This window comes from Henckelia pumila, chromosome 2 (genome assembly GCF_033568475.1).
Source record: "Henckelia pumila isolate YLH828 chromosome 2, ASM3356847v2, whole genome shotgun sequence".
Classification (NCBI taxonomy): domain Eukaryota; kingdom Viridiplantae; phylum Streptophyta; class Magnoliopsida; order Lamiales; family Gesneriaceae; genus Henckelia; species Henckelia pumila.
In genome coordinates, this window is record NC_133121.1 from 147,785,853 (window position 1) to 147,803,971 (window position 18,119).

Here is an 18,119-nt window from a genome sequence, read left to right on the forward strand (position 1 = left end):
CAATCTATTGATTCCAGGGCTTGACAACGTGTTCTTGATGGTTGGTCACCACCAATGAGGGACGACGAGATACCCGGACCCAAACCAAGAGCATAATGGACAGCCGATGAAATCTCATCTGCTAATTTTAATGCTAAAGCTATTAATGCTATTTTTACCTCTGTTGACATGAACATGTTTAATCTGATTTGTACTTGTGTCTCTGCTCAGGATGCTTGGGACAAACTTCAAATTCACTGTGAAGGCTTGACAAGTGTTAAGAAGACAAGGATGCATCTCCTAACTTAAAAGTTTGAGAAATTAAGAATGGAGGAAAGTGAGACCATCATGCAATACAATACTAGATTGAAGAGCCTTGCTAATGAAGCATTTGTTCTCGGTGATCCTATCTCCAACGAACGACTTGTGTGCAAAGTTCCTCGTTCTGTTCCAAAAAGATTTCACACTAAAGTTTGTGCTATAGATGAATCCAAGGATACATCTATAATGAGTTGGAATGAATTAATAAGTTCTCTTCGCACATATGAGATGGAGATGGAAGTAGAAGATGACTATAAAGATAAGTCTATTGCTTTTCAAGTGTCTAATGATACTTACAATGATTTTCTGAGATGAAGAAGGAAGTGAAGGAATCTGATTTGGGAGATGATTCAATCGCCTTAATCACAAAGAAATTTGGTGATTACCTTATGGTGAAGAGAGAAAAGAAGAAAATTGAGAAAAGTGCACAACCTTCAAAATTTCCCAACCTACCTGCGTCAGAAAAGCCTAAAAAACAAGCTACTACTCGAGGACCTCGTCAAAGGTATGAAGGTAAGATTCAGTCCTCCAGTAAGAGTTTTGATAATGTTCAACGCAGAGAATTTAAGGGATATGAGAATTATGCGAATGAATGTGTCAATCGTCTTCAAAAATGTATGAACACCTCCCTGAGTTGTAAGGTCCGAAAAGTCCACTAGCTTAATCACGATTAATTAATTGAATTATATGAATTAATGAATGTTATTTAGATAAATTAATTGTTATGTGAATTATGTGATTTAATTAAATGCCTGAAATGTTATGTGATATGTATGATTTTAAAGTTTTCAGGTTGGTATTAATTTTGGGTCGTAGGGACGAGCCTAGCCTTGGCTTGAGTAAAGAAATTTATTTATTTTAAATTAAGTTTAAAGGGATGCAGTGTATTTTTTTTATTAAATGGGAGGGTAAAATTTTAAAGGATTTTAAGTGTGACTAATGGGCTTCAACGTTCGGAATTTTATTCTGAACTCTCATTTTGAACGCTCTCTTTTTCTTTCAAATCTCTCTCACTCAAACGCTGCATCAAGGGTAGGGTTCTTCGATTTCTCAAGGCTAGATCATTCCGCCGTCCAGGTTAATCCCAATCAGACGATTCAGGCAAGTTTTTAATGTTTTGAAACCAATTCAAGAGTATAAATATGTTTGATATGAACCCTAGGTTGATTTATTGTGTTGATTAATGCATGATTTTAGAAAGTTACATGAGTATGTTATAAAATCGCGAAGCGTGATGCGTTCCTGATGTTTTCGGTATAAGTTTATTGAGATTCTTAGGCATTTATGTTGTAAAAATCAGAATTTTGGAAGAAGAGATTTTGAATGAGAAGTTTTGATTCAAAACTTTGAAAAGTTGGATCGTGATGTGCGTATATTTTGAAGTTTTTTTTTCATGTGTTTGATTATAAGTTTTGATGGGTGAGTGAATAGATTTGATTTGGAATCAAAAAGAACCGAAAAAGAGCAAAAAAAAAAAAAAAAAGTTCGCACCCTGCGCGCCTGCTGCCTGCGTGCGCAGGCAACACCACCGGTGCAGGGGTGCAGTTTTTGAGCGCCTTTGCACTAGGGGGCAGCGTTGGTGGCACAGGAGCGCAAGTTTTCTGCGCCCTTGCACCATAGGTGCTGTCCAAATTTTTTTAAGGTTGTGTTTTGAAATTCTAATTTCATATTTGTGGTCTTTAAAGCTATTTTAAGTATTTTTAGGAATGTTTATGCAAAAGTTTCAAGTTTTCAATGTCCGGAACGAATGGAACGACTCACGTGGATCGAATATACTATGTAATGCATGTTTATGTTTTCAACCTTCATGAAAATTATTTTTCCATGAAAGTCATGAAATGTAGGAAGTATTTAATGCATGAATGGTTCTCGCATTGGTTTATGCATGCACGACATTGTTTATGAAAGTTTATGATGATGGAAGAATAATGATGACGTGCATGAAGAATGATATGATACGAAGAATGTTATTATGTATGAAAACTATTTTGATGACTTATGTGTCTTGTGGTGATTATACGGGGTATGGACTTTGGGATGAGCTCCGGAGCGGCTATCCAAACATGGCTCACGGGATGGTTATACGGGGTATGCACTTCGGGATGAGCTCCGAAGCGGCTATCCAAAGAATGAAAGTTTACGGGCGTAATGCCATATGCTTGTTGATCAACAGGAATCTATGAATGGCTCACTATGACGGTTGCCACACTACTCATACTTCATCACCCCAATTTTTTTTATGATATTGCTATATCAAAGTTATGTTTATTGCATGAAAGTTTAAGTTAATGTTTTCTCTTTTAAAGTTAGAAAATCCTTTTTCTGCATATTCTTGCTGAGTCTTTCGACTCACTATACTTAAATGGTGCAGGTAACGATGATGTGGATGCTTTTATTGATAATTATGTGGGCGGACATGAAGAAGAAGCAGGGGTCGGTCCAACGGGCAATGCATGAGTGTGAATGCTTTAGAATAAAAGATGTTTTAAACATTTTTATTTGATGAAAGGCAAACAAGTTTTAATTTTTAAGTTGATGGCCATGTTTGGCAAATATTTTTGAATGCTATTCTATTTTTGTGCACTTATTATACGCTCTTTTAATAAAGAAGATGATGCTTCCGCAAAGTTTTTATTTTTCCCAAAATTTTAAGTATGTATGTTTGAGTAACGTTTCAATTGAGAAATTGGGATGCTACAGCTTGGTATCAGAGCAGTTCGCTCTGGGATTGTTTGCACGCATGCATTCTCGCCACGACACTATGCTTCATCTTTATGTCTGTAAGTTTTATGTTATGAATTGTTTAAGATGCATGATAGTAATTACGATTAATAAATTATGCATGTTGTTTATGATGTTATGTTTAAATAACATAATTAAGCATGTGGACTGTATGGACATCAGGATCATGGCTAACCGTAGGAATCCGAACAATGAGGACAATCAGAATAACCAGTTTTTGGCTGGGTTGGCGACTCTGTTGCAAGAGCAGAGTAGAGCCCAAGGGGAACAGATCCATCAGTTAATCCAAGCACAAGCGGGAGGACGGAACAACAATCAGCCGCTTTTGAACAATCCTATCTTTAAGCAGTTTAAGGATCTAGGGCCACAGAAGTTGAAAGGAGGGGCTGATCCCCTTGTAGCCGAGGAATGGGTGCAGTCAGTAGAGACCATTTTTGACTACATGCAGCTCACGGATGCAGACCATTTGAGGTGTGCCATATTTATGTTTCATGATGATGCACGGGTTTGGTGGCAGGGAGCTCGTTCTGCTGTGGATATGACTACGTTGACTTGGAATGGATTCAAAGATGTGTTCTATGGGAAATATTTCACTATCAGCACCAGGACTAGACTTGCTAGAGAATTTCTGGAGCTCCGCCAAGGGAGCATGTCCATTGCCGAGTATGTGAAGAAGTTTGAGAGGGGGAGGTACTTTGTGCCCATGATTTTGGGTAATGCTGCAGAGGAGTTGAAGCATTTCACAGAGGGACTGAATGCCACTATTCAACGTGATGTCAGATTGAGTGGGGCACAAACGTATCGAGCAGCAGTCGATGAGGCTATGTTGTCAGAAAAATATGGGAATGATATTATGAAGGAATCGCAAGCGAAAAGAGTCAGTTATCAGGGGAGAGAGCAGCAAGGGCCTAGTCAAAAGAGACCGTACCAAGCTCCAGCTCAGAGGAGACCGCAGCAGCAGCAGCGCCAAAACCCCAATCAGGCACGACCTCAGGGACAGAATCAACCGAACGCCAATGCTCCAAGGCCGGCGAATGCACCTATCTGTCAGAAGTGTGGGAAATCACACTCCGGTCAATGTATACTGGGGACCAATACTTGCTTTCTTTGCAAGAGGCCAGGGAATTTTGCCAAAGACTGCCCGCAATCAAAGGAGCCTGCCAAGGGAAGAGTGTTTGCTATGACTCACGATCAGGTTGACCCAGATTCTGAAATTGTCACAGGTATGATCCGTATTGCTGATTTACTTGCTTTCGTGTTGATAGATACAGGAGCTACGCACTCTTTTATGTCTGTTAGTTTTATGATGAAATTGAGGGTCTTGTCGGATGAATCTATTTCGGAATTTTGTGTGACGTTACCCTCGAGAGAAGAACTGAAAAGCAGTAGTGTGGTAAGAAATTGCAAGGTTCAGATGCAGAGTCTAGTGTTGTGTGCAGATTTTATTGTTTTGAAGATGGTGGATTTCGATGCGATTTTTGGGATGGACTGGTTGGCTCAGCATGAGGCTATTATTGACTGCAAACGGAGAACTATCTCTTTGAAAGATCAGAATGGAAAACCATTTGTGTACCGCACTACATCTAAGAGGAGCTCACCAGGTATGATCTCTGCAGGAACAGCTTGGCAGTTATTGAGTAATGGGTATACATGATTTCTTGCAAGTCTAACTGGCGAGCAGGAAGTGCAGCGACCGAAACTTGTGGAAGTGGAGGTAGTAAAGGACTTTTCAGAAGTTTTTCCTGATGATGTTGCGGGATTTCCTCAAGTCAGGGAAGTCGAATTTGAGATAGAATTGATGCCTGGAACTAAGCCATTTTCTAAGGCACCATACAGATTAGCACCGACTGAGATGAAAGAACTAAAAGATCAATTGCAAGAGTTTCTGGATAAGGGGTTCATCAGATCGAGTGTATCACCATGGGGTGCACCGGTGATGGGTCAATGAGGTTGTGCATTGACTATAGAGAGCTGAATCGAGTTACAGTGAAGAACAGATATCCCTTGCCTATAATAGACGACTTGTTCGACCAATTGCAAGGGGCAGAGGTGTTCTCAAAAATCGATCTACGATCAGGCTACCATCAGCTGAAGGTGAAGGATATAGATGTGCAGAAGACAACATTCAGGACTCGCTATGGCCATTACGAGTTCTTAGTAATGCCGTTTGGATTGACCAATGCACCAGCTGTGTTCATGGATTTGATGAACAGAGTGTTTCAACCCTTCTTGGATCAGTTTGTCATAGTCTTCATAGATGACATATTGATCTACTCTCACAGTCTAGAGGAGCATCGTCAGCACTTGACTACAGTGTTGCAGATTTTGAAAGAAAAGCAACTGTATGCTAAGTTCAGTAAGTGTGAATTTTGGCTGGAGCAGATTTCATTTTTGGGTCATATAGTTTCAGCTAAGGGAATTGAGGTGGATCCATCTAAGGTGGAAGCGGTCCGAAATTGGGTTGCTCCAAAGAATGCTACAGAAATACGGAGTTTCTTGGGTTTAGCAGGCTACTACAGGAGATTTATTCAAGACTTCTCCAAGATAGCTCTACCACTGACTTCCTTAACTCGAAAAGGTGTGAAGTTTGTGTGGTCAAAACAATGTGAGAAGAGCTTTGCAGAATTGAAGGAAAGATTGATGTCAGCGCCAGTGCTAGCAATTCCCGAAGGCATGAGTCGTTTTGTGGTTTATACCGATGCTTCTAAGAGTGGATTAGCAGGATGATAAAGTAATAGCATATGCATCTCGACAGCTGAAGATCCATGAGAGGAACTACCCGACTTATGATCTTGAGTTGACGGCAGTTGTTTTTGCTTTGAAGCTATGGAGACACTACTTGTACGGCGAAAGGTGTCAGATTTTCACTGATCACAAAATCCTAAAATATTTCTTCACTTAGAAGGAGTTAAACATGAGGCAAAGAAGATGGCTAGAATTGGTGAAGGACTACGACTGTGACATTAGCTATCATCCTGGTAAGGCTAATGTTGTAGCAGATGCCTTGAGTCGCAAGTCTGCGACATTGAACCAATTGACAGTCCAGCAAGAGTTGATTGCTAAATTTGAACGGATGAGTTTGGAGGTATTCGAACCAATGGAGGTATGCACTCTAGCAGCCTTAACAGTAGTACCTAGTTTGCTAGAGAGAATTCGAGCAGGCCAAGCTTCTGATGAACAGTTGACGTTGTGGAGGAATAGAGATGAAGCCAAGGGTGGTACATTGTACACTGTCAAAGATGGAATTGTTCATCACCGAGGTAGAATGTGGGTGCCAGCAGTAGACTCACTGAGAGTTGAAGTGATGACTGAAGCCCATACTATTCTGTATTCCATTCATCCAGGAAGTACGAAAATATATAAGGATCTGCAATCCTTATATTGGTGGCCATGTATGAAGAGGGATGTTGTAAAATTTGTGAATGAATGTTTGACTTGTCAACAAGTGAAGATCGAGCATCAAAGACCGGCAGGACTCCTGAAACTATTGCCAATACCCACATGGAAGTGGGAAGATGCCACTATGGATTTCGTGGTAGGATTGCCAGTTTCACCGCGAAGGATGAACTCGATTTGGGTGGTAGTTGACAGGTTAACTAAGTCAGCTCATTTTATTCCAGTCAGGAATAACTTCTCCATGAATCAGTATGCAGAGCTGTACATTCGAGAAATTGTCAGATTGCATGGAGTACCGGCGAGGATAGTATCTGACAGAGATCCTAAGTTCACTTCAAACTTTTGGGGAAGTTTACATAGAGGATTGGGAACGAAGCTAGCTTTCAGTACAACTTTCCACCCTCAGACAGATGGTCAGTGAGAAAGAGTGATCCAAATACTCGAAGACATGTTGAGAGATTGTATGATCGACTTTGGAGGTAATTGGGAATCGAAATTGCCTTTAGTAGAGTTTACTTACAACAATAGTTATCAAGCAACTATTGGCATGGCTCTTTATGAGGCGTTGTATGGGAGAAGGTGTAGAACTCCCCTACACTGGGATGAAGTTGGAGAGAGAGCTGTTTTGGGGCCGAAAATAGTGACCCAAATAGTAGATGTGATAGCCAAGATCAGAGACAGAATGTTGACAGCGCAAAAGCGACAGAAAAGTTACGCCGACCAGCGACGTAGAGATTTGGAGTTTGAAGTAGGTGACCATGTATTTTTAAAGGTGTCACCATGGAAAGGTGTTATGAGATTTGGAAAAAAGGGTAAATTGAGTCCAAGATATATAGGATCTTTTGAGATCCTAGAAAAAGTTGGGGCTCGAGCTTACCGATTGGCACTACCACCAAACTTGGAGGGTGTTCACAATGTCTTCCATATCTCCATGTTAAGAAAGTATGTGGCAAATTATTCTCATGTTATTCGCCATGAGCCAGTGGAATGGACGCCAGACTTGTCCTACGAGGATATGCATGTTCAAATCTTGGACAGACAAGTTCGTAGGTTGAGAAACAGGGAGATTCCAATGGTAAAAGTCTTATGGCGCAACCAGTTGGTTGAAAAAGCTACCTGGGAAACCGAGCAGGATATGCGAGCACGCTATCCTGAACTGTTTGGTAAGTCGAATTTTGAGGATGAAATGCTTTTAAGGAGGGTAGAGTTGTAAGGTCCGAAAAGTCCACTAGCTTAATCACGATTAATTGATTTAATTATATGAATTAATGCATGTTATTTAGATAAATTAATTGTTATGTGAATTATGTGATTTAATTAAATGCCTGAAATATTATGTGATATGTATGATTTTAAAGTTTTCAGGTTGGTATTAATTTTGGGTCGTAGGGACGAGCCTAGCCTTGGCTTGAGTAAAGAAAATTTGTTTATTTTAAATTAAGTTTAAAGGATGCAGTGTATTTTTTTTATTAAATGAGAGGGTAAAATTTTAAAGGATTTTAAGTGTAACTAATGGGCCGTGTTGAAGCCCATTAGTCACAAAAGAAATTAGCGTTCAGAATTTTTTTCTGAACTCTCATTTTGAACGCTCTCTTTTTCTTTCAAATCTCTCTCACTCAAACGCTGCATCAAGGTTAGGGTTCTTCGACTTCTCAAGGCTAGATCGTTCCGCCGTCCAGGTTAATCCCAATCAGAAGATTCAGGCAAGTTTTTAATGTTTTGAAACCCATTCAAGAGTATAAATATGTTTGATATGAACCCTAGGTTGATTTATTGTGTTGATTGATGCATGATTTTAGAAAGTTACATGAGTATGTTCTAAAATCGCGAAGCGTGATGCGTTCCTGATGTTTTCGGTATAAGTTTATTGAGATTCTAGGGCATTTATGTTGTAAAAATCAGAATTTTGGAAGAAGAGATTTTGAATGAGAAGTTTTGATTCAAAACTTTGAAAAGTTGGATCGTGATGTGCGTATATTTTGAAGTTTTTTTCATGTGTTTGATTATAAGTTTTGATGGGTGAGTGAATAGATTTGATTTGGAATAAAAAAAAACCGAAAAAAAGCAAAAAAAAAAAAATGAAGTTCCACCCTGCGCGCCTGCTGCCTGCGTGCGCAGGCAGCACCACCGGTGCAGGGGCGCAGCTTTTGAGCGCCCCTGCACTAGGGGGCAACATTGGTGGCACAGGGGCGCAAGTTTTCTGCGCCCTTGCACCATAGGTGCTGTCCAAATTTTTTTAAGGTTGTGTTTTGAAATCTTAATTTCATATTTGTGGTCTTTAAAGCTATTTTAAGTATTTTTAAGAATGTTTATGCAAAAGTTTCAAGTTTTCAATGTCTGGGACGGATGGAACGACTCACGTGGATCGAATATACTATGTAATGCATGTTTATGTTTTCAACCTTCATGAAAATTATTTTTCCATGAAAATCATGAAATGTAGGAAGTATTTAATGCATGAATGGTTCTCGCATTGGTTTATGCATGCACGACATTGTTTATGAAAGTTCATGATGATGGAAGAATAATGATGACGTGCATGAAGAATGATATGATACGAAGAATGTTATTATGTATGAAAACTATTTTGATGACTTATGTGTCTTGTGGTGATTATACGGGGTATGCACTTCGGGATGAGCTCCGGAGCGGCTATCCAAACATGGCTCACGGGATGGTTATACGGGGTATGCACTTTGGGATGAGCTCCGAAGCGGCTATCCAAAGAATTAAAGTTTACGGGCGTAATGCCATATGCTTGTTGATCAACAGGAATCTATGAATGGCTCACTATGACGGTTGCCACACTACTCATACTTCATCACCCCAAATATTTTTATGATATGGATATATCAAAGTTATGTTTATTGCATGAAAGTTTAAGTTAATGTTTTCTCTTTTAAAGTTAGAAAATCCTTTTTCTGCATATTTTTGCTGAGTCTTTCGACTCACTATACTTGAATGGTGCAGGTAACGATGATGTGGATGCTTTTATTGATGATTATGTGGGCGGAATTGTAAGGCCCGAAAATATTAAATTATTAATTATGGGATTTGAGAATTAAATTCCATATTATGGGTTAATATCGATTTGAGAAGTGAAAGAAATTATATATTTAATTTTCGAGCAGAAAATATTTAATTTGAGAATTTAGGATTTTGAGAATTAAATTTCGAGAATTCTTAAATTAAAAGAATAAATATTCGATTTGAATATTTATGAAATTTAAGATTAAATTCCATGTTTCGGGAATTAACGAAGATTAATTTTGAAGATACAACCCGATCAGAGACTGATTTGAAAATATCAAAGTTGCAAGGGCTAAAGTGCAAACGGTCGGGATTATTTAATTAATCCGAATTTAATTTATTTTAATCCAAGTATATTTAATTTGGGAATATTTAGAGTTTCGATTTTAATTCTAATATTCTTAAATTATTTTGGATTGAAATTGAATTAAAAAGAAGGCCGATGACTGAATTGCAATTAATGAAGACTTGAGGGACTAAATTTCAAATATTCAATACATATCCGATTTTCTGAAGCTTACTCAGCCTTGATACGTGTATGTCAATATCAGATTCAGAAATGAGAACAGAGGAGCTCGAACCCTCTTCCATTTCCTTTGCTTTTCGATTTTCAAACGTCGATAACTTTTGTTTCGCTCGTCCGATTTCAATTCCGAAAGATGTTCTGGAATCCTTGCGACGAGGGATTCGATTTGATGTAAGTATTTTGTTATCTCGGCATGTTTTTAAGAACGAAATTTGGCAAAGATCAGATTATGACTTGATGTTTGTGTTCTTGAGTTCGTATGCCGTTAGATATCGAAGTTGGAATGAAAATGAACTAAGGAATGAACTTGTTATGATGTCCAACTTACATTTGATATATTTAGCTGCTGATATGATGAATTGAATGATGAATTTAGCTGATATAAGTGATACGAATTACTGAATTGATTAGAAAGGAATTCGATACCGAGTCGATTCCCGATTTTCAATCGCTACGCCGCCGGTTGATGTTTTAGGATCAGTTTTGATAACCAAAGATTGAATTGAGATGTTAGTGAAATGTTAGAGATGATATAGCATTTTTATTTCTCAGTTCCAGTCACGTTTGAAAGACGAACGATGCAAGACTCCGAGTTATACCGAATAAAAAGAAGTTGAAGTTTGAAATGATGTTGATTGAATCTATCTTGATGATTTTGATTCAATTCTGAAATGATTGAATAGAATGAAGTTTGATATGTAAGTTTTGATGATATGTATCAGAGTTTAATAGGAGACTATTGACTCAAGAACCTCAACTTGAAACCGAAGAAGAAGTGATCAAGATTGAAGTGAATTTGATTGAAGATGGATTGAGGTTTGAATGATCAGATTCTTGTAGGAGTTGTTGTACTTCCTATCCAGATGTGGAACATCGTCAACTCGAGAATGAAAGGTATAATGACGACATCGCGAGTCAGGGACTGTGAAACTCAAGAACGACTATTCTTGAGTTATCCCGAACAAATCACATACTTGTTTAAGTACTTGTTCTTGAGGTAGAACTTATGTTATTGTCAATCCATCACAGGTAGTGGATCTTTATTGCTTTTGATATGATTGTATATTGAGTTGATTCTATGCCAAGGTTGCGGTTAACCTTATTTGTGAGTCTTTTACGAACTCGTTAGATGGATATCCATGTCAAAATCGGTTACGAATCTTGATGGCAATGAAGTGATAAGAATCAATTCTTGAGATAAGCGCGCTATATAAATTGAGTCTTGATTTGAAGTTTGAGTCGATAAATGCGTTATTTTTACTCTATTCTTGAGTTGATATGTTTAGAGTTGATATGAATTTATTTAACGCATTTATATGTCGATTATACTGAGAATGATTTCTTACCGGAGTTTATCCGACTTTTGCTTTGTTTTGTATGTGTGCATTGCAATAGGTGGGGCAGGAGCTTGGTTGAGAGAACCTTGATAGCTCGGGAGAGAGATGTAGCAAGTGTGGAATCGGGTTAAGTTGAAGAATGGTAGTTAAATAGCATTGAACTTGACATTGAAATCTTGTTTAGAAGCTCACTTTTGAGAGTTAGTGTAGCTTGTTGATTTATGTCTTTTATGCTATTTATCGGATGTATTAAATTGTATGATTTGTTGATAGGAACTTGGTATATTAATGTATGCATGTTCTCAGATTTTATAACATGCTTAGAATTGATTTGGATGAGAATATATACCTTGTACTAAAGTTTTGACAGCAATAGATCAGCAGCAGAATTCGAGCAAAAGATGGCTCGCTCGATCGGGTAAAAGTTACCGATCGAGCGAGGCCTGTTTTTCATGGGCAGAGAATTCGATTTTTATTGCTCGCTCGATCGGTAGCTTTTGCCCAATCGAGCAAGGCCATTTGTGCTGCAGACCCGAGACTTTTGTTTTGATGCTCGCTCGATCGGATGACTTTAACCGATTGAGCGAGGCTTGGGTTTTTAAATTTTTTTTTTCTGATCTTGATTTATTATTCTTTAATTGTTTAATTAATTAATTTTAATTGTTTGATTAATTGTTTAATTAATCATTAGCTGCCTTAAAACAAGATTAGCAACCCGAGGTCCTCACAACAGGTGGTATCAGAGCGTTGGTTCTGGACTGAGATAGAAGCTGAGCGGGGTAGAGTGAGTCATATGCATTTATAGTATTGCATGATTATGCAGTATTTGATTCGATGATTTACTAATTGCATATGCTCTTGATCTACCTTTGAAATTAAATTGATTAATTTACTGATTTGTAAATTTTTGAATTCTTATCAATGCTATTATAAGAATTTCCCCGGGTGATGTAAGCACCTAGAATCAAAGAGAATATTGTTCTTTGGGTGATGTAAGCACCCCAGACTGACAGAGTTGTATGGCCAGACTGAACAGAATGGTATGGTCAGATTGAACAGAACTGTATTATTGCTCAGCTGAATGAAATATCTCTGATTGAACAAAACAGAATATCAGCGAATGAATAGATATATTGCAGGTAGAAGTTGTTCAGAAGAACTGATGTTCAGATATCTGGAAGATACCGATGAATGATGTATCAGATTGACTGTCAACCAACTTCAAGACCTAGCAACTAGCTGATAGATTTTGACGAAGAAATTCTGACAAAATAGAGGTATATTTATTTGTTGGTAAGTGCTTAGAACAGAGTTTTATTAATGTTTCTTTGCCACAACAGATAGAAATGATGAGAAGGAAAAAAAAAATACCTTTTAGAAGCTGAATATTTTGAGTATTGAAGAATGTCTTGTTAGATTTCAAGCCTATTATAATTCTTTGAATTGTAAATGATCAGAAGCTCAAGATTGAGTTGTTTTGTTATGGCTTGAATTCGAAAAATAGGTCTGAATAAATGCTGACGACTGAAGTATGTTATGAAAGACATAGTCTTGTTTAATAGAACTGAAGCTGAATGATGAAGCAAAAGGACTGAAATTGTAAAGATGCTACGGTGTGTGAGAAAAACACATATGTAGCTACAATTTCTATTCTAGAAGTATATAGAGAATCAAAATGAAATTTCACCTGAGAATGAAATTTCAGGTAACAAATTTATTTTGTTTTGACCTGTTTATTATTGGTGCAATAGATTCATGATAGCTGAAAGATTATTATATGATCACCTCTGTATCAGAAAAGAGACTGTGTGAATTGAACGAAAGAATGGAACTATTGCTTCGATGAACTGAAACTGAAGATGATTTTTGTTCGTATTGAAATATCTGTTTATGTTGCATGATAGATGATGATGCAATATTCGAATACAGATTAATATAAGAATTGATGATAAGAAGCGATAAAATTAGATCAGCAAGAACATAACGTGCATATGAATAAGTTGATATGATATAGAATCTCGAATTAAGATTCTATGATTTCGGTTTGATATATGATGTTTGATTACAAAAATATTCCGAAATCAGTATATTCGATGCACTAGATATGTTCAAGATCTAAACCAGCAGTGATAGATATGCCAATGAATAGAGATTACAGAGATGTTTCGGTAATATTTTTGACTTTAGATTCAGTTGCGAACTAAAATTCAATAGCGAATTGATGAATTGATAAATTACCGACGTAATGAGATTATGAACTAAATAATGATTTTGAGGTTTAGAAAATAGATGATGATATGAAAATCAGTTACAGATGAGTCTTTTCTTTGATTATGCTGAATCGAATTACATCAACTGGAGATATAATTCTTGAATGATTGAATATTGATTGGCTCTCATGGCACATTGCTTTCGTTTAGAGCCTGTGTTGATTCACTTATTCTGAGTTATGCGATGCAGGTGAGTTGTTTTCACTTTGCAGAGTTTGTTATCCAGACGATTTGATTTTTTTTGGATGACCTTGATTGAGGGATTTTCTCAATCTTGATTTATTCTTTTGATTTTGAGAATTATTGATCCTTTGATGATATTTCAGCGTATTTTAAGATTGTTGGCTCGTAACTGATAGAAGAATTTGAATTTTATCCCTGAATTTTTGGATTAGATGATATGAATTGTCTGTACTTAGAGATAGAAATAAGGAATGGAATAGACATCTGATGAATTGATTTTAGATTTTTGTGTATTCTGGTTTAAATATTCATATGAATATATCCTCAATCAAAATGATTTTCGATTGGAAGTAAGTCAGAACTGTTCAGAGGATGAAATAAACACAGAAAGTAACTGAAGCGATGAGAATTCAGTACAGAATGCCAGATTAAGATATGAATTGAAGCCTCAGATCAGAATGAATGAATTCTATTATGATTGATTATTTGATTGTGCTTGATGTGTCCGAAAAGAAATATCAGATTTTGAAGAAAATGCACAACAATAAATTTGGGATTCATCCAATAATTGTTTTATCAAAAGATAGAGCAACTAGATTGAACTGAATTAGTATGTTTTCGAAGTTAAACGTACAAAGAGTTTCTGATGAAGTTGCAAATCGTTGACTAGATTAGTTCAGTGATAGTTTAGAAACTCCAGAAATTGAAATGAGATCATGATTTGAAAGAGTAATTTGTGAAACTACCAAGATGAAGCCTTTTATATGATGTAAACAGGTGGTAGTTAAAAACATATTGACTTGAAATACTGTATACGATAATTTATCTGTATGATCAATTCATTGAATTGTGATTAGATTCGTTGTAAGACGAACATTAAGACAAGAAATAATGTTTCAGATTGAAACATTGGGTTTACTATTACATTGTAATACAGATGATTCGAAGACTTTGAGTACTTTTTGAGGTAAAGGAACAATATGTTATCCTTGAATTGGAAGAATAATCAGAGAAGATGAATTGAATTTCGAGAATGAAATTTTATCTGATATGATACCGATTATCAACAGTTCTGAATACGTTGAAATATGTGAATACAGCATAAACTCTGATTACGAAATAATCCGAATAGACTAATCAGATTTGTGGAATACACTGTATGAGATGTGAATAACAGCTATCGATTCAGATCTGTGAAGAAGATAGAGATATGATGAATTACAGGAATGATTACAATCTATTGTCAGGATTAAGAATTTAGAATTATTCAACAGATGTGGCATCGATTGATTGATTGATGTTATGAGAGTTGGTTATATGTGATTGCATTATACCATTTTTTGATTGATGGATTATCTGAGTTGATTTTCCGGATATTGAGAATATTCTCAGAACTTTGATACCTGATTCGGTATTACTTGTCTTGATGTGTTGCCACTTGATGATTATAATTCATGTAACAGCTAATGAATCGATTTTGAGATAATGATATGATGAAAAGAAATCAGATTTCTTTATATTGGAATGATACTACTGAAGTATATGATATCAGATCAGACATGATTTGTTGTCAGCAGATCAGATGTGATTTGAGGAACACAGGGATGATGAATATGAATCTGTATGGAATGAAGGCAGAGAAGATGAACCAGAATTAGTAATTGAATGATAGATATAACTTTTGAAGCTGAAATTGATTAGTAAGTGGAAAAGTTATTCTTGAAACATCATTCAATTCAGAATAGAGAAAGGGCAGAGTTTAATTTACAGATTCATAATATGAAGTTGAATACTAATCTTGAAGCGATGAACTGAATAACAGTGTAGACTTGATTTATTTCTATACTCTGTATAGAATGATATAGAGAAAGAATCAAGTCGTCCCAAAGGATGAATTTCACTGAATGAAATTTCAGACAGAATTGATGATTTCATTGAACGAATGTATTCTTTTCAGCTGGATAAGTTCAGTATCTAAGTGAAAGAAGTATCAGTAGATTCTTCGTATGTAATTTATTCAGATGAGATAGATATTAACGAGATTCTGAGTTAAGTAAATTATTCGACAAATCCTTGATTGAAGAAAGAAACAGCTCAGAATAAAGTCGTTTCAATGACTTAAAGTACAACTGAATAGATACTGATTACAAGAGAATAGAAGCAGATTCGAAGTAATAATCTGACAAGAGATTGAAAGATGAAGTGAGATACGAAATGCAGAGTGGATGATTGAAGTGAGAATCACTTCAGATAATCATTCAGTCTATTAGATTTGATATTCTAGATGAATACGATTTCGAGGACGAAATCATTTTTTAGAGAGGAGAAATTGTAAGGCCCGAAAATATTAAATTATTAATTATGAGATTTGAGAATTAAATTCCATATTATGGGTTAATATCTATTTGAGAAGTGAAAGAAATTATAGATTTAATTTTCGAGTCGAAAATATTTAATTTGAGAATTTATGGATTTTGAGAATTAAATTCCGAGAATTCTTAAATTAAAAGAATAAATATTCGATTTGAATATTTATGAAATTTAAGATTAAATTCCATGTTTCGGGAATTAACGAAGATTAATTTTGAAGATACAACCCGATCAGGGACTGATTTGAAAATATCAAAGTTGCAAGGGCTAAAGTGCAAACGATCGGGATTATTTAATTAATCCGAATTTAATTTATTTTAATCCAAGTATATTTAATTTGGGAATATTTAGAGTTTCGATTTTAATTCTAATATACTTAAATTATTTTGGATTGAAATTGAATTAAAAAGAAGGTCGATGACTGAATTGCAATTAATGAAGACTTGAGGGACTAAATTGCAAATATTCAATACATATCCGATTTTCTGAAGCTTACTCAGCCTTGATACGTGTATGTCAATATCAGATTCAGAAATGAGAAAAGAGGAGCTCGAACCCTCTTCCATTTCCTTTGCTTTTCGATTTTCAAACGTCGATAACTTTTGTTTCGCTCGTCCGATTTCAATTCCGAAAGATGTTCTGGAATCCTTGAGACGAGAGATTCGATTTGATGTAAGTATTTTGTTATCTCAGCATGTTTTGAAGAACAAAATTTTGCAAAGATCAGATTATGACTTGATGTTTGTGTTCTTGAGTTCGTATGCCGTTAGATATCGAAGTTGGAATGAAAATGAACTAAGGAATGAACTTGTTATGATTTCCAGCTTACATTTGATATATTTAGCTGCTGATATGATGAATTGAATGATTAATTCAGCTGATATAAGTGATACGAATGACTGAATTGATTAGAAAGGAATTCGATACGGAGTCGGTTCCCAATTGTCAATCGCTACGCCGTCGGTTGATGTTTTAGGATCAGTTTTAATAACCCAAGATTGAATTGAGATGTTAGTGAAATGTTAGCAATGATATAGCATTTTTATTTCTCAGTTTCAGTCACATTTGAAAGACGAACGATGCAAGACTCTGAGTTATACCAAATAAAAAGAAGTTGAAGTTTGAAATGATGTTGATTGAATCTATATTGATGATTTTGATTCAATTCTGAAATGATTGAATAGAATGAAGTTTGATATGTGTGTTTTGATGATATGTTTCAGAGTTTAATAGGAGACTATTGACTCAAGAACCTCAACTTGAAACCGAAGAAGAAGTGATCAAGATTGAAGTGAATTTGATTGAAGATGGATTGAGGTTTGAATGATCAGATTCTTGTAGGAGTTTTTGTACTTCCTATCCAGATGTGGAACATCGTCAACTCGAGAATGAAAGGTATAATGACGACATCGCGAGTCAGGGACTGTGAAACTCAAGAACGACTATTCTTGAGTTATCCCGAACAAATCACATACTTGTTTAAGTACTTGTTCTTGAGGTAGAACTTATGTTATTGTCGATCCATCACAGGTAGTGGATCTTTATTGCTTTTGATATGATTGTATATTGAGTTGATTCTATGCCAAGGTTGCGGTTAACCTTATTTGCGAGTCGTTTACGAACTCGTAAGATGGATATCCATGTCAAGATTGGTTACGAATCTTGATGGCAATGAAGTGATAAGAATCAATTCTTGAGATAAGTGCGCTATATAAATTGAGTCTTGATTTGAAGTTTGAGTCGATATATGCGTTATTTTTACTCTATTCTTGAGTTGATATGTTTAGAGTTGATATGAATTTATTTAACGCATTTATATGTCGATTATACTGAGAATGATTTCTCACCGGAGTTTATCCGGCTGTTGCTTTGTTTTGTATGTGTGCATTGCAACAGGTAGGGCAGGAGCTTGGTTGAGAGAACCTTGATAGCTCGGGAGAGAGATGTAGCAAGTGTGGAATCGGG

General features: G+C 36.1%; 2 protein-coding genes across 2 annotated transcripts; both read left to right on the plus strand.

The window, feature by feature from the left end:
* Positions 1–611: 611 nt before the first annotated feature.
* Positions 612–5,769, plus strand: LOC140878652 (uncharacterized). Its single transcript, XM_073282266.1, has 4 exons — positions 612–805; positions 3,205–4,643; positions 5,030–5,199; positions 5,425–5,769. The coding sequence occupies exons 1-4, from the start codon at positions 612–614 to the stop codon at positions 5,767–5,769; spliced, it is 2,148 nt and encodes a 715-aa protein (XP_073138367.1).
* A 370-nt stretch (positions 5,770–6,139) lies between these two features.
* Positions 6,140–7,651, plus strand: LOC140878653 (uncharacterized). Its single transcript, XM_073282267.1, has 2 exons — positions 6,140–6,699; positions 7,018–7,651. The coding sequence occupies exons 1-2, from the start codon at positions 6,140–6,142 to the stop codon at positions 7,649–7,651; spliced, it is 1,194 nt and encodes a 397-aa protein (XP_073138368.1).
* The last annotated feature ends 10,468 nt before the right edge of the window (positions 7,652–18,119 follow it).

Excerpts from the sequence above, each read along its gene's own strand:
- LOC140878653 (XM_073282267.1), top strand. The coding sequence starts at position 6,140 with ATGGAGGTATGCACTCTAGCAGCCTTAACAGTAGTACCTAGTTTGCTA. Across the intron at positions 6,700-7,017 it reads ATGAATCAGTATGCAGAGCT|GTGTAGAACTCCCCTACACT; the intron begins GTACATTCGAGA and ends GTATGGGAGAAG.
- LOC140878652 (XM_073282266.1), top strand. The coding sequence starts at position 612 with ATGAAGAAGGAAGTGAAGGAATCTGATTTGGGAGATGATTCAATCGCC. Across the intron at positions 4,644-5,029 it reads ATCTAAGAGGAGCTCACCAG|TGAAGAACAGATATCCCTTG; the intron begins GTATGATCTCTG and ends ATCGAGTTACAG. Across the intron at positions 5,200-5,424 it reads ATGGCCATTACGAGTTCTTA|ATTTCATTTTTGGGTCATAT; the intron begins GTAATGCCGTTT and ends TGGCTGGAGCAG.